Source organism: Clinocottus analis, unplaced genomic scaffold (genome assembly GCF_023055335.1).
Source record: "Clinocottus analis isolate CAN_PGR_092001 unplaced genomic scaffold, fCliAna1.0.p SCAF_47, whole genome shotgun sequence".
Taxonomy (NCBI): domain Eukaryota; kingdom Metazoa; phylum Chordata; class Actinopteri; order Perciformes; family Cottidae; genus Clinocottus; species Clinocottus analis.
In genome coordinates this window covers 681,793-693,290 of record NW_027176204.1, presented here as the reverse complement: position 1 = coordinate 693,290, position 11,498 = coordinate 681,793, and the positions used below count along the sequence as shown (strand labels likewise).

At 43.9% G+C, this 11,498-nt stretch overlaps 1 protein-coding gene across 1 annotated transcript in view; it reads left to right on the top strand.

The window, feature by feature from the left end:
- Window positions 1–5,562, top strand: part of leo1 (LEO1 homolog, Paf1/RNA polymerase II complex component) — a 6,260-nt gene extending 698 nt beyond the window's left edge. The window contains exons 2-14 of the mRNA XM_068599462.1: window positions 141–283; window positions 716–1,005; window positions 1,194–1,402; window positions 1,639–1,743; window positions 1,897–1,991; window positions 2,204–2,352; window positions 2,534–2,618; window positions 2,786–2,880; window positions 2,976–3,110; window positions 4,050–4,185; window positions 4,572–4,764; window positions 4,884–4,981; window positions 5,232–5,562. Of these exons, the coding sequence (XP_068455563.1) occupies window positions 141–283; window positions 716–1,005; window positions 1,194–1,402; window positions 1,639–1,743; window positions 1,897–1,991; window positions 2,204–2,352; window positions 2,534–2,618; window positions 2,786–2,880; window positions 2,976–3,110; window positions 4,050–4,185; window positions 4,572–4,764; window positions 4,884–4,981; window positions 5,232–5,390 (1,892 nt within the window). The 3' untranslated portion in view covers window positions 5,391–5,562. The remainder of the gene's footprint in view (window positions 1–140; window positions 284–715; window positions 1,006–1,193; window positions 1,403–1,638; window positions 1,744–1,896; window positions 1,992–2,203; window positions 2,353–2,533; window positions 2,619–2,785; window positions 2,881–2,975; window positions 3,111–4,049; window positions 4,186–4,571; window positions 4,765–4,883; window positions 4,982–5,231) is intronic.
- Window positions 5,563–11,498: the final 5,936 nt, after the last annotated feature.

Genomic DNA, 11,498 nt, shown 5'->3' with positions numbered 1-11,498 from the left:
CTTATGAGATATGCTACTGTTGCATTACAGGAGAGAAGTCCACCGGCATCCTCATGATCATCAATGCAGAGCGTGTGATATTGATGTGTAGACCCATCAACCCACTGTAAACGGGTGAACTGTGTGCTTTATTGTTTTAGAGTCTGGTTCTGGATCCGGTTCAGACTCTGAGCAGGAGCGAGCCCGATCTGCAAGCAACGCCTCGGGCAGCGACAGTGAGAGAGACCGGAATGATGACGATGAAGAGGAAGGCCAGGAGGCAGGAAAGCCCAGTATCAATAAGGTGTGTGCCTGAAGGAGTGCACTCTAACAAATGCATATAGACAATTTAAAGGCATGGGGATTAGACTACGCATATAGAGTAAGAATTATATCAGTCAAACAGGTGAATGTATCTATACGACTCACATATCTATGAGGTGTTATTTATTAACTGTTTTAAAACAAAAAAAGTTGCTTCAGAATAATGAAAGAAACAATCATTAATAAAAACATAGGCCTGGATAGCAGCAGACAATCTGTGCTTTCCTCCTGTGGTGTAAATTCTGTGAAGAGACAATTCTAAATATGCAAAAACTGTCTGAATGTCTCAGGTTCTCCTAAATGACTTGTACATACGACTGAAGAAGAAACGGTTCGTTTGAAATGGTTCTCTCGTGAGGCCCGTCGGTTTCACGCCTCTCACAAACTTGCTCTCCTTCCTTGTCCCTGATAGGAGCTGTTTGGAGACGACAGTGAGGATGAGCAACACAGTCAACGCAGCGACAGCGACAACCAGTCAGAAAGGTCGGGGAACCAGTCGGACGCCAGCATGCACTCAGACCAGGGGGACAACAACCACTCCGAAGCGGAGCAGCACAGCGGCTCAGAGCGCGGCCATCGGCATGAGGACGAAGACGAAGAGGAAGGAGGCCGGCGGTCTGATGCGGGCAGCCCGGCCGTCAGCGGGGGGTCTGCAGACAGGAGCCCCCGCTCCGAGAGTCGCAGCGTGCGTTCGGACAGAAGGTACGCCAACACACTCTGGAGGCGCAATACTCCAACAATTACATTATTCACCCCAGCAGTGTCCAGCTGACATTTCTTAGACATAAAACATATTTTCTAACCTGTAACATTATAATGGGGCACTTTCTTTTGTTAGCCAGATTTAAATTTCTTTCTATATTTTTTCCAATGCGTTTGTTTGAATCCAGCGTGCACAGCGGTCCTGGGACGCCGCAGTCGAGGCCGGGCACCCCCCAATCCGACGGAGAAGCCTCTGGCAGGGAGAACCAGTCCGACAATGAGAAGTGGGAGGGAGGGGCTAAGAGCGACCAGTCGGAGGATGAGGAGGAGAAACGCCATTACTCTGAAGAAGAAAGGGAGAACTCTGACGATGAGGGGTTGAGGAAAAGGAAGCCAGGTACTCTGAAGGAATATCGGCCGTGATAATCCGGACACATCGCATTTTGTGGGACAGGGTTAGGTCCATATGTGCAAATGTAATCCTGAGTTCTGAGGTTAATCTCAGCACTTTGAGATTAATAGGAGATTCATTTGTTATGCTTTTTCATTCAAGTAAGAGGTGTTTGTGTGTCCTGCCACACTGTCATATGGAAATTACACTTTTTCATCACTTGTTGTGATTTTATCTTCCAGAGTCTGCAAAGGGCAGCGACAGTGAAGACGACTTCCTCAGACAGAAAACCAAAGCGAAGGCTGCATACGACTCCGATTCAGACAGCGACGTCGGAACAAAGAAAGGTAAGAAACGGTTTCAGCGAGGACGTAAACATTTATTTTACTGCAAACCTCACCACGTTGGTTCACGGTCGTATCTACAACTGAAATCTGAGTGTTAATTGTGTTACGGCTGCCATGTGCTTTAAAGTAGTCCTCCTCCCGTACCGTTCACAGTGAAGAAGACGGCAGCAGACGATCTGTTTGGAGAAGCCGACGACATCTCTTCAGACAGTGATGCAGAGAAGCCCCCGACCCCGGGACAGCCACTGGTGTGTGTGTCTGTGTGTGTGTCCTCCTCTGTCTTCCACTCACCACCAAGCCTGTCATTGTGGCCAAACCTTTTTATTAAATCTTTAATCATAAGAGTTGCCAAATCTCTAATTCTCAGAGCCTCTTGCTAAGCCTTTCTGAGCTAAACCCTATTATCATGGGTCATTGAATCGCACAGTGCTTTTTTTAATGTGTGTGTGTGTGTGTGTAGGATACAGAGGACGGGATGGAGGGGGATCACCCAGAAGAGGAGCCTCCAGCTGAAACCCGTATTGAAGTAGAGATCCCAAAAGTCAGCACAGATTTGGGATCTGACCTTTATTTTGTCAAGCTGCCCAACTTCTTGTCTGTGGAGCCCAGGTGAGAACCACGGCGTTGTCAAAGAGCACATATTGGACTTGGTGAGCTCCAACGTTCTTTTAAAATGAAGGGATATTGTAAATTAATAAGGTATATTTTGGAGTGTTCAGCTGCGTTAGGTCTGGATGAGCGTAACGTACCTAAAGGTAACCTCATCTAGATTTCCTTAAACCTTTTACAGACCCTTTGATCCTCAGTACTATGAGGATGAGTTTGAGGATGAAGAGATGCTGGATGAGGAGGGCCGGACCAGACTTAAGCTGAAGGTGTGTGTGTCTGTGTGTGTGTCTGTGTGTGTGTCTGTGTGTGTGTCTGTCTGTGTGTGTGTGTCTGTCTGTGTGTGTGTGTGTGTCTGTCTGTGTGTGTGTGTGTGTGTTGTTTGTGTGGACTGATACTGTTATCAAGAGAGTGACTAGAGGTTTGTCTCTCGCAGGTAGAGAATACCATTCGCTGGCGAGCCAAGAGAGACGAGGATGGAAACGAATCGCGGGAGAGCAATGCGCGCATTGTGAAATGGTCTGATGGCAGGTGTGTATTCTGTGGAGTTGGATGTGTGTGTGTGTGTTACTGTGTGTCTACTTTCTGGGCGTTTTTAAATGCCCTTTTTCTTTTTCTTGCCATAGCATGTCCCTCCACCTGGGGAATGAAGTGTTTGATGTTTACAAAGCTCCTCTCCAGGGAGACCACAACCACCTGTTCATCCGACAGGGCACTGGCCTGCAGGGACAGGCCGTGTTCAAAACCAAACTCACATTCAGGTAACGCTGACGTTGTTGTTGCTGCTGTGACATAACACGTGAGTCTCACACACAGACGCATGTTTTTCACTTACTGGTTGCTGGGATACTTCCCCTCTGTCACCCTCTGATTCCAAACAACAACAATGGCCTCCTTGTTTCATTCAGAAAAGTACTGCACGCTGTAAGTCCTGGATCACCTCGTGCAAGCTCCCCAGGTTTCTCCCAATAAGAAGTGGCTAAGCCTCTTAGCGGCGCCCGAGGCCACCTGCATGTTCTGTCTCCTCACGCCACATGGGACAAGTCGGGCACTGGCCAAAGCTGCTTGCATGCACAACAACCCGCTGCCAGACAGGACATTACCAGTTGTTGTGTAATGTCGTCAGAGTATTGGTTTTGATTAGAGCTGAAGCTGCTGAGGCTACAAATTGTTGGGTTACAGCATTTTTCTTTTTAAGAAGCAACAATGCAGATTAATGGAAGAAAAACATTTAAGCAGGATTGAGACGCAGCATAAGCTGTTTCTTTTTTTTATGTAACAGATAATTAATTAATGAGGCTCAGTCTGCCAATGACAGGCACGATCTACAAGCAAAAAGCATCACTGCATTCATTTAACCCTACATATTTAGGGTTTTAGTTATTTCTTGCTGCCAGTTTCAAGGTGTATGATGCAAAGATAGCGGGCACTCCCATCGAAGCATTGCTCCATAGCGCCTCCAGTGGCCATGAACTCCACACAGTACCTTTAGTGGTCTGGACTAAAGCAGGTATGTGTTGTTTTTTTTGACAGTTTGCATTGCAAAAGTTGTGATTTTCTGGTTAAATAAGCTCTTCTTCAAAATGTAAAGCACAAAAAAGCGAAATATCAAAGAACTACCCTAATTTTGACCAATTGTTTTTTAAGCATTGGGAAATATACATCTTAAAACCGGCATTGTCTTTCATCTGTACTTCTAGGCCCCACTCCACAGACAGCGCCACCCACAGGAAGATGACCTTGTCTCTGGCTGACCGCTGCTCCAAGACGCAGAAGATCAGAATCCTTCCCATGGCGGGACGCGACCCTGAGTCACATCGCAATGAAATGATCAAGGTAGCTGTCCCTCTGTGCCGCTCTGCTCGGCTCCCTCTTTCCTGTTTGAGAATGATTCTGTTGCCTGGGGACCGAGGCATGAGGCCAGTGTTTGACGAGCTTCATGCACAGATGCATAAGATAATAATGTATTAGTCACACAGCGGGGACATCTGCAGGATTATTAAGCCATCACCTGACGTGCATAACAGGGTTACTCTGTGGTCACTGAACTGGAAACCTGAAGAGTGGGGGCTGGTTATGTATCTACTGTCCACCATAACAAGTACTGCTGTTGGCATCATGTATAGCTTCACTGTGCTCAGCGCTCACCTGGGCAGCCCAACTACTGCTGGCTGGTTTTAACCTTAATAACACAACTCATTCCCACTGGCGTCTCCTGGCAGAAAGAGGAGGAGCGGCTACGAGCTTCCATCCGCAGAGAGTCCCAGCAGAGAAGGATGAGGGAGAAGCAGCACCAGAGAGGCCTGAGCAGCAGTTACCTGGAGCCTGACCGCTACGATGACGAGGAGGAGGGCGAGGAAGCCATCAGCCTCGCAGCCATCAAGAGCAAATACAAGGGAGGAGGAGGCTTGAGGGGTGAGAACAGATAAGATGGTCACTTTCTCTTCCTACTGTTTGTCACAAGGGTTTTAGGAAGTCACAGAGTTGTAAGGATCATCCTCCCTTATTTGTCTCCCTCTCTCGACCCAATCCAGAGGAGCGAGCGAGGATCTACTCATCCGACAGTGACGAAGGCTCCGATGACGACAAGGCCCAAAGGCTGATGAAGGCCAAGAAGCTAGACAGCGATGAGGTAGGTGTAGTATCCTGTTGGAAAGACAGGGGGCAGTGTGACACAGTTCATTGAGAAGCTTGAAACAAAGAATAAGACACCTGTAACCTTGTTTATGTGAACAGGACAAGAAATACTAGTCCTTTTAATGAGCATGCACTTCATTCCACACTGCCGGAAAACAAGAAGCAAACGTAACGTGAGGAACTGAAAGTACTGAAAAGCTGAACACGATGTCTGCTGCTGTCTGCATCTTTCCTGTTCTGTGCAGGAGGGAGAGGGATCAGGCAAGAGGAAGGCAGAGGACGACGAGGAAGTATCCACCAAGAAGGCCAAGAAGTATGTCATCAGTGACGAAGAGGAGGACGACGAGGAGGAAGAAGTAGAGGCAGAAGTGGAGGCAGAGGAGGAGGAAGAGGATGATGAATAATTCACTTTTTTTACATTCCACTGTATTATCAGTGCTCAGCCCACATGGCATATATACAGCCATATCTTTTTTTGTATATTTTCTTAAGACCTGAGTGTGATTGTGTGTTTGTTTTTTGTTCATGTTGTGTACAGAAAAAGGTGAGAAATAAAGAAACGGTTGTCTTATGTAACGGAAGTTTTCCAAGGCCCCTTTTTTAAAACAATATCTTTATCAGCGTTATGATTCATATGCATGACTCACAATGTTGTCGGTCCATGAAACGTAGTTCTTGGTCTGGTTTACAAACAAAACAAAGTGCTGCAGTGTGATTTTAGAATAATAGCTTTAACAGCAGCTGCCTTTATTTGCATAACGAAATGCACGCCAGTGAAGCGTCGCGGTTCTTGTGGAAACAACTGGAGACGGTCGTCTCGAGCGCGTTACAACAACCAGCTAAACACACCGAGAGGTCAGGACGGGGTCTCTTCATATTGGTCAGTAGTCTAACGATCTTTTATTTGAGTAATCAAGTTTTGACAATAGCTTGATGGCTTTCCAACAATAAACAATACAAAACCATGCTATCAACGGAGCCAGCATAGATATTAAATGTTTTTAACGATCATGCTACTTGAACAATGTATACATAAATTAATATATGCATATATATATATATTAGCTGTATCTCACATTGTGCTGCAGCATATTTCAGAATATTTTGGGGGACTAGTTGCATGCCAAAGGACGTTGTACCGCCATCGACACCTTAAACCTGCCTGCTCTTAACCGGACTCTGCCCAGCAACAGTGGAGGAGATAAGAGTTTGCCGAACAGCTTGGTAAATTTAATTTCGTTTTTGTTTAGTTTATATGAGGTTTCTTAAACAACGACTTTAAATCAATGGCCTGCAAACATCGACTGGTTCTCGCAGCCCATTGGTGGTTAGAGGGAGGACGAGCTAATCGGGGGTTGTGTTCACACAATACAGACACACCTGTGAGTGTACCTTTTGAGTTTATTTATGTATCAGTTACGTTGCATTATATCATATTTAAAAAGTAAATGCTGTCATTGTGACCTTTAGTATTTCAAACAAAACCTGCATCAAAAGCAATACATTGACTGTTAGTACAGTATCACAGACTGTTCTTAGTACAGTATCACAGACTGTTCTTAGTACAGTGTCACAGACTGCTGTTAGTACAATATCACAGACTGTTAGTACAGTATCACAGACTGTTCTTAGTACAGTGTCACAGACTGCTGTTAGTACAATATCACAGACAGTTAGTACAGTATCACAGACTGTTCTTAGTACAGTGTCACAGACTGCTGTTAGTACAATATCACAGACTGTTAGTACAGTATCACAGACTGTTCTTAGTACAGTGTCACAGACTGCTGTTAGTACAATATCACAGACTGTTAGTACAGTATCACAGACTGCTGTTAGTACAATATCACAGACTGTTCTTAGTACAGTATCACAGACTGCTGTTAGTACAATATCACAGACTGTTAGTACAGTATCACAGACTGCTGTTAGTACAGTATCACAGACTGTTCTTAGTACAATATCACAGACTGTTGTTAGTACAATATCACAGACTGCTGTTAGTACAATATCACAGACTGTTAGTACAGTATCACAGACTGTTGTTAGTACAGTATCACAGACTGTTAGTACAGTATCACAGACTGCTGTTAGTACAATATCACAGACTGTTCTTAGTACAGTATCACAGACTGCTGATAGTACAATATCACAGACTGTTAGTACAGTATCACAGACTGCTGTTAGTACAATATCACAGACTGTTCTTAGTACAGTATCACAGACTGCTGTTAGTACAGTATCACAGACTGTTCTTAGTACAATATCACAGACTGCTGTTAGTACAATATCACAGACTGTTAGTACAGTATCACAGACTGTTAGTACAGTATCACAGACTGCTGTTAGTACAGTATCACAGACTGTTAGTACAGTATCACAGACTGCTGTTAGTACAATATCACAGACTGTTAGTACAGTATCACAGACTGCTGTTAGTACAGTATCACAGACTGTTAGTACAGTATCACAGACTGTTCTTAGTACAATATCACAGACTGCTGTTAGTACAGTATCACAGACTGTTCTTAGTACAGTATCACAGACTGCTGTTAGTACAATATCACAGACTGTTAGTACAGTATCACAGACTGTTCTTAGTACAATATCACAGACTGTTAGTACAGTATCACAGACTGTTGTTAGTACAATATCACAGACTGCTGTTAGTACAGTATCACAGACTGTTCTTAGTACAATATCACAGACTGTTAGTACAGTATCACAGACTGTTAGTACAGTATCACAGACTGTTCTTAGTACAGTATCACAGACTGTTCTTAGTACAATATCACAGACTGTTAGTACAGTATCACAGACTGCTGTTGGTACAATATCACAGACTGTTAGTACAATATCACAGACTGCTGTTAGTACAATATCACAGACTGCTGTTAGTACAGTATCACAGACTGTTGTTAGTACAGTATCACAGACTGTTCTTAGTACAATATCACAGACTGTTAGTACAGTATCACAGACTGCTGTTGGTACAATATCACAGACTGTTAGTACAATATCACAGACTGCTGTTAGTACAGTATCACAGACTGTTGTTAGTACAGTATCACAGACTGTTAGTACAGTATCACAGACTGCTGTTAGTACAATATCACAGACTGTTGTTAGTACAGTATCACAGACTGCTGTTAGTACAGTATCACAGACTGTTAGTACAGTATCACAGACTGCTGTTAGTACAATATCACAGACTGTTAGTACAGTATCACAGACTGCTGTTAGTACAGTATCACAGACTGTTAGTACAGTATCACAGACTGTTGTTAGTACAATATCACAGACTGCTGTTAGTACAGTATCACAGACTGTTCTTAGTACAATATCACAGACTGTTAGTACAGTATCACAGACTGTTAGTACAGTATCACAGACTGTTCTTAGTACAGTATCACAGACTGTTCTTAGTACAATATCACAGACTGTTAGTACAGTATCACAGACTGCTGTTGGTACAATATCACAGACTGTTAGTACAGTATCACAGACTGCTGTTAGTACAGTATCACAGACTGTTGTTAGTACAGTATCACAGACTGTTCTTAGTACAGTATCACAGACTGCTGTTAGTACAATATCACAGACTGTTAGTACAGTATCACAGACTGTTCTTAGTACAGTATCACAGACTGTTGTTAGTACAATATCACAGACTGTTGTTAGTACAGTATCACAGACTGCTGTTAGTACAGTATCACAGACTGCTGTTAGTACAGTATCACAGACTGTTCTTAGTACAATATCACAGACTGCTGTTAGTACAATATCACAGACTGTTAGTACAGTATCACAGACCGTTGTTAGTACAATATCACAGACTGTTGTTAGTACAGTATCACAGACTGCTGTTAGTACAGTATCACAGACTGCTGTTAGTACAGTATCACAGACTGTTCTTAGTACAGTATCACAGACTGCTGTTAGTACAATATCACAGACTGTTAGTACAGTATCACAGACTGTTCTTAGTACAGTATCACAGACTGTTGTTAGTACAATATCACAGACTGTTGTTAGTACAGTATCACAGACTGCTGTTAGTACAGTATCACAGACTGCTGTTAGTACAGTATCACAGACTGCTGTTAGTACAGTATCACAGACTGTTGTTAGTACAGAAAAGAAGTACCATAGACTGCTCCAACACTGTGGGGGAGAGCAGAAGTTCCTCAAGGTTCCTAGAGGTTCTAAAAGGTTCTGAGAGGTTCTGTCAGAGCAGCGTTGTTATAAAGAGCCTTTGGTATTTTCTGGCTGTGTGGAATCAGAGTCCAGTTCCCTGAAAAGTCAGAATGAAGCCGCTCGTCTGGAATGAGGCTGTGCGACTAAAGCTGAGGCCGAGTTGTACCTTGCAGCATTAGCTTTTGTGTGTGTGTGTGTGTGTGTGTGTGTGTGTGTGTGTAAGTTTGTATGGCCCACAGCAGTGAGCAGAAGCATGGAGCACGCTAAGCTATACAAAGCACATGCTGTGAATGTTTATGCAAATGTTGTGTGTGTCTTTGTTGCCTTGGAAGAGAAGTCGTCAGTAGTGCTGCGTTATCTCAGACTGCAGTGTGTTATGTAACACAACTGCACACAGTAAGGGGTGAGGAGGAGAAGAGGAGAGGAGGAGAGGAGAGGAGAGGAGGAGAGGAGAGGAGAGGAGAGGAGGAGAGGAGAGGGCTGGAGAAGAGGAGAGGAGAGGAGGAGAGGAGAGGGCTGGAGAAGAGGAGAGGAGAGGAGGAGAGGTCGGGTTTTTTAAATCCTTTATTCCACTCTTAAAGTGAAACCAGAAAATCCCTCTAAACAATCACTTGAAACAACCAGATCAAACAAACAAACAAAAAAGTCAACAAACAAACCACAAACAACATAGCCACAGAACAAGAACAAACAATCAGTAGTTATGGGAGGGGAGGGTGAGGCATTGCTCCACTCAGTCAGCACTGACTTAGTGGGGGAGGCAGAGGGAGGGCTGCAGCATTTCACCCTCTTTTTCTTGTTTTCTGCTTCGCTTCGTCTCGTTCCTTCTCTCTGTATTCCTTCTTTCTCCCAGATACCCGTTTCTCATCGTCCTGCCTAAACCAGAACTACGTAACATCACATTTTCTGTAAAGGAAGCACAGGCAGAGAGATGGACACACACACACACACACACACACACACACACACACACACTTGGACTGGTTCGACCTGGCCACAGTGCTCTGGTGCTGGTGGAAGTGAGCAGTCGCAGCCTCCTCTCTGTTGGAGCTCAGGTGGTCCAGATGCTGCACAGCTGTTTGATGATAGATCTTCAGGAAACCATAGAATATATTCTGTCCTTGACTCATTCCTTGGTTATAAAATATACATACAATACATATAACATTGGTTTGTGAGTGAAAGTTTGATGCTGAAGACATTTATTGAATCTGTACCTCCTCCACGCCGTTCTAATGAATTCTGTCTGATTGGGAAGTTACTGCACAGCTTTGTTAGATGAACACGTGTGTAACGCTGAAACATCCATAAAGAAATACAAACAGTGCAACCATTACGTTCTTCTTTGCTGGAAGAAAGGAATTACACTAACAATTTTCTTTTTTTTCTTCACTGTCTGCAATTTAATTTCACTCATTTTGTTCTGTTTGTTAAATCTCTTTTGTTCACTTTATTGAATTCAGTGTAAGTCTGTGTATCCTGACTGTATTTCATAGCTCGGTGCCCTTTACCCCGTCTCAGTGTGTCCCGCCCCCCTGCTGCTGCTTATGTAAGAGGCTAATAAATAAAATAGAAACACAATACTCTACTCTCTCCACAGGATCTTCCAACATTCACACATGACACTGGCCCCGAGGTTGCAGCGAGGACATTAGCGGGAATATTTTCCTTATTATTCACCGAGCATGACGCTAACGATTCAGTATGATGTGTTTTTTTCTTCTTCACTTGTCTCCTCCAGTCCTGACCTTAACGATTTGGGTCAGCTTGTTCTGCCATAAGAACGGGTCTAATCTGTAAACAACGGGTTACCTTCAGCCGCGCGCTGCTCTGCACACAGATTACACTCAAGCTTTTCCAAAAACAGACAATTCACTAAAGCAAGGTGAGCCCCTGGCTGAGCTTCTCCAGAGCCAGATCTTCCTCACAAACACAAAGAAATACACCAACAATAACTGCATCGTTATTGACAGCATCTGACTATCTACCCTTCTGATGTCCTGCAAGGCAAACATGAAAAACACTGTGCACAATGTGTCAGCAGAGGACAGTAAGAACATGCTGTCCTTTTGAAAGGTTCGGTCTTTGCTCAATGGCCCGTATGGACGACAATATTTCAATTCAAGCTCAGGTTTGCCCACACAAAGGTTGAAGGTCACAGAGCAGATTGAGTCCATACTTAATGAAAAGTGACATTATCTCCACTTCAGTTGGAGATAATGTCACTTTTACCCGAGGCCTTTGCAATAGAAGCAGTTTATTGATGCGGCCCATTGTTTTTTGCACTTCCTTTCAGATGCATTCATTTAAATAAC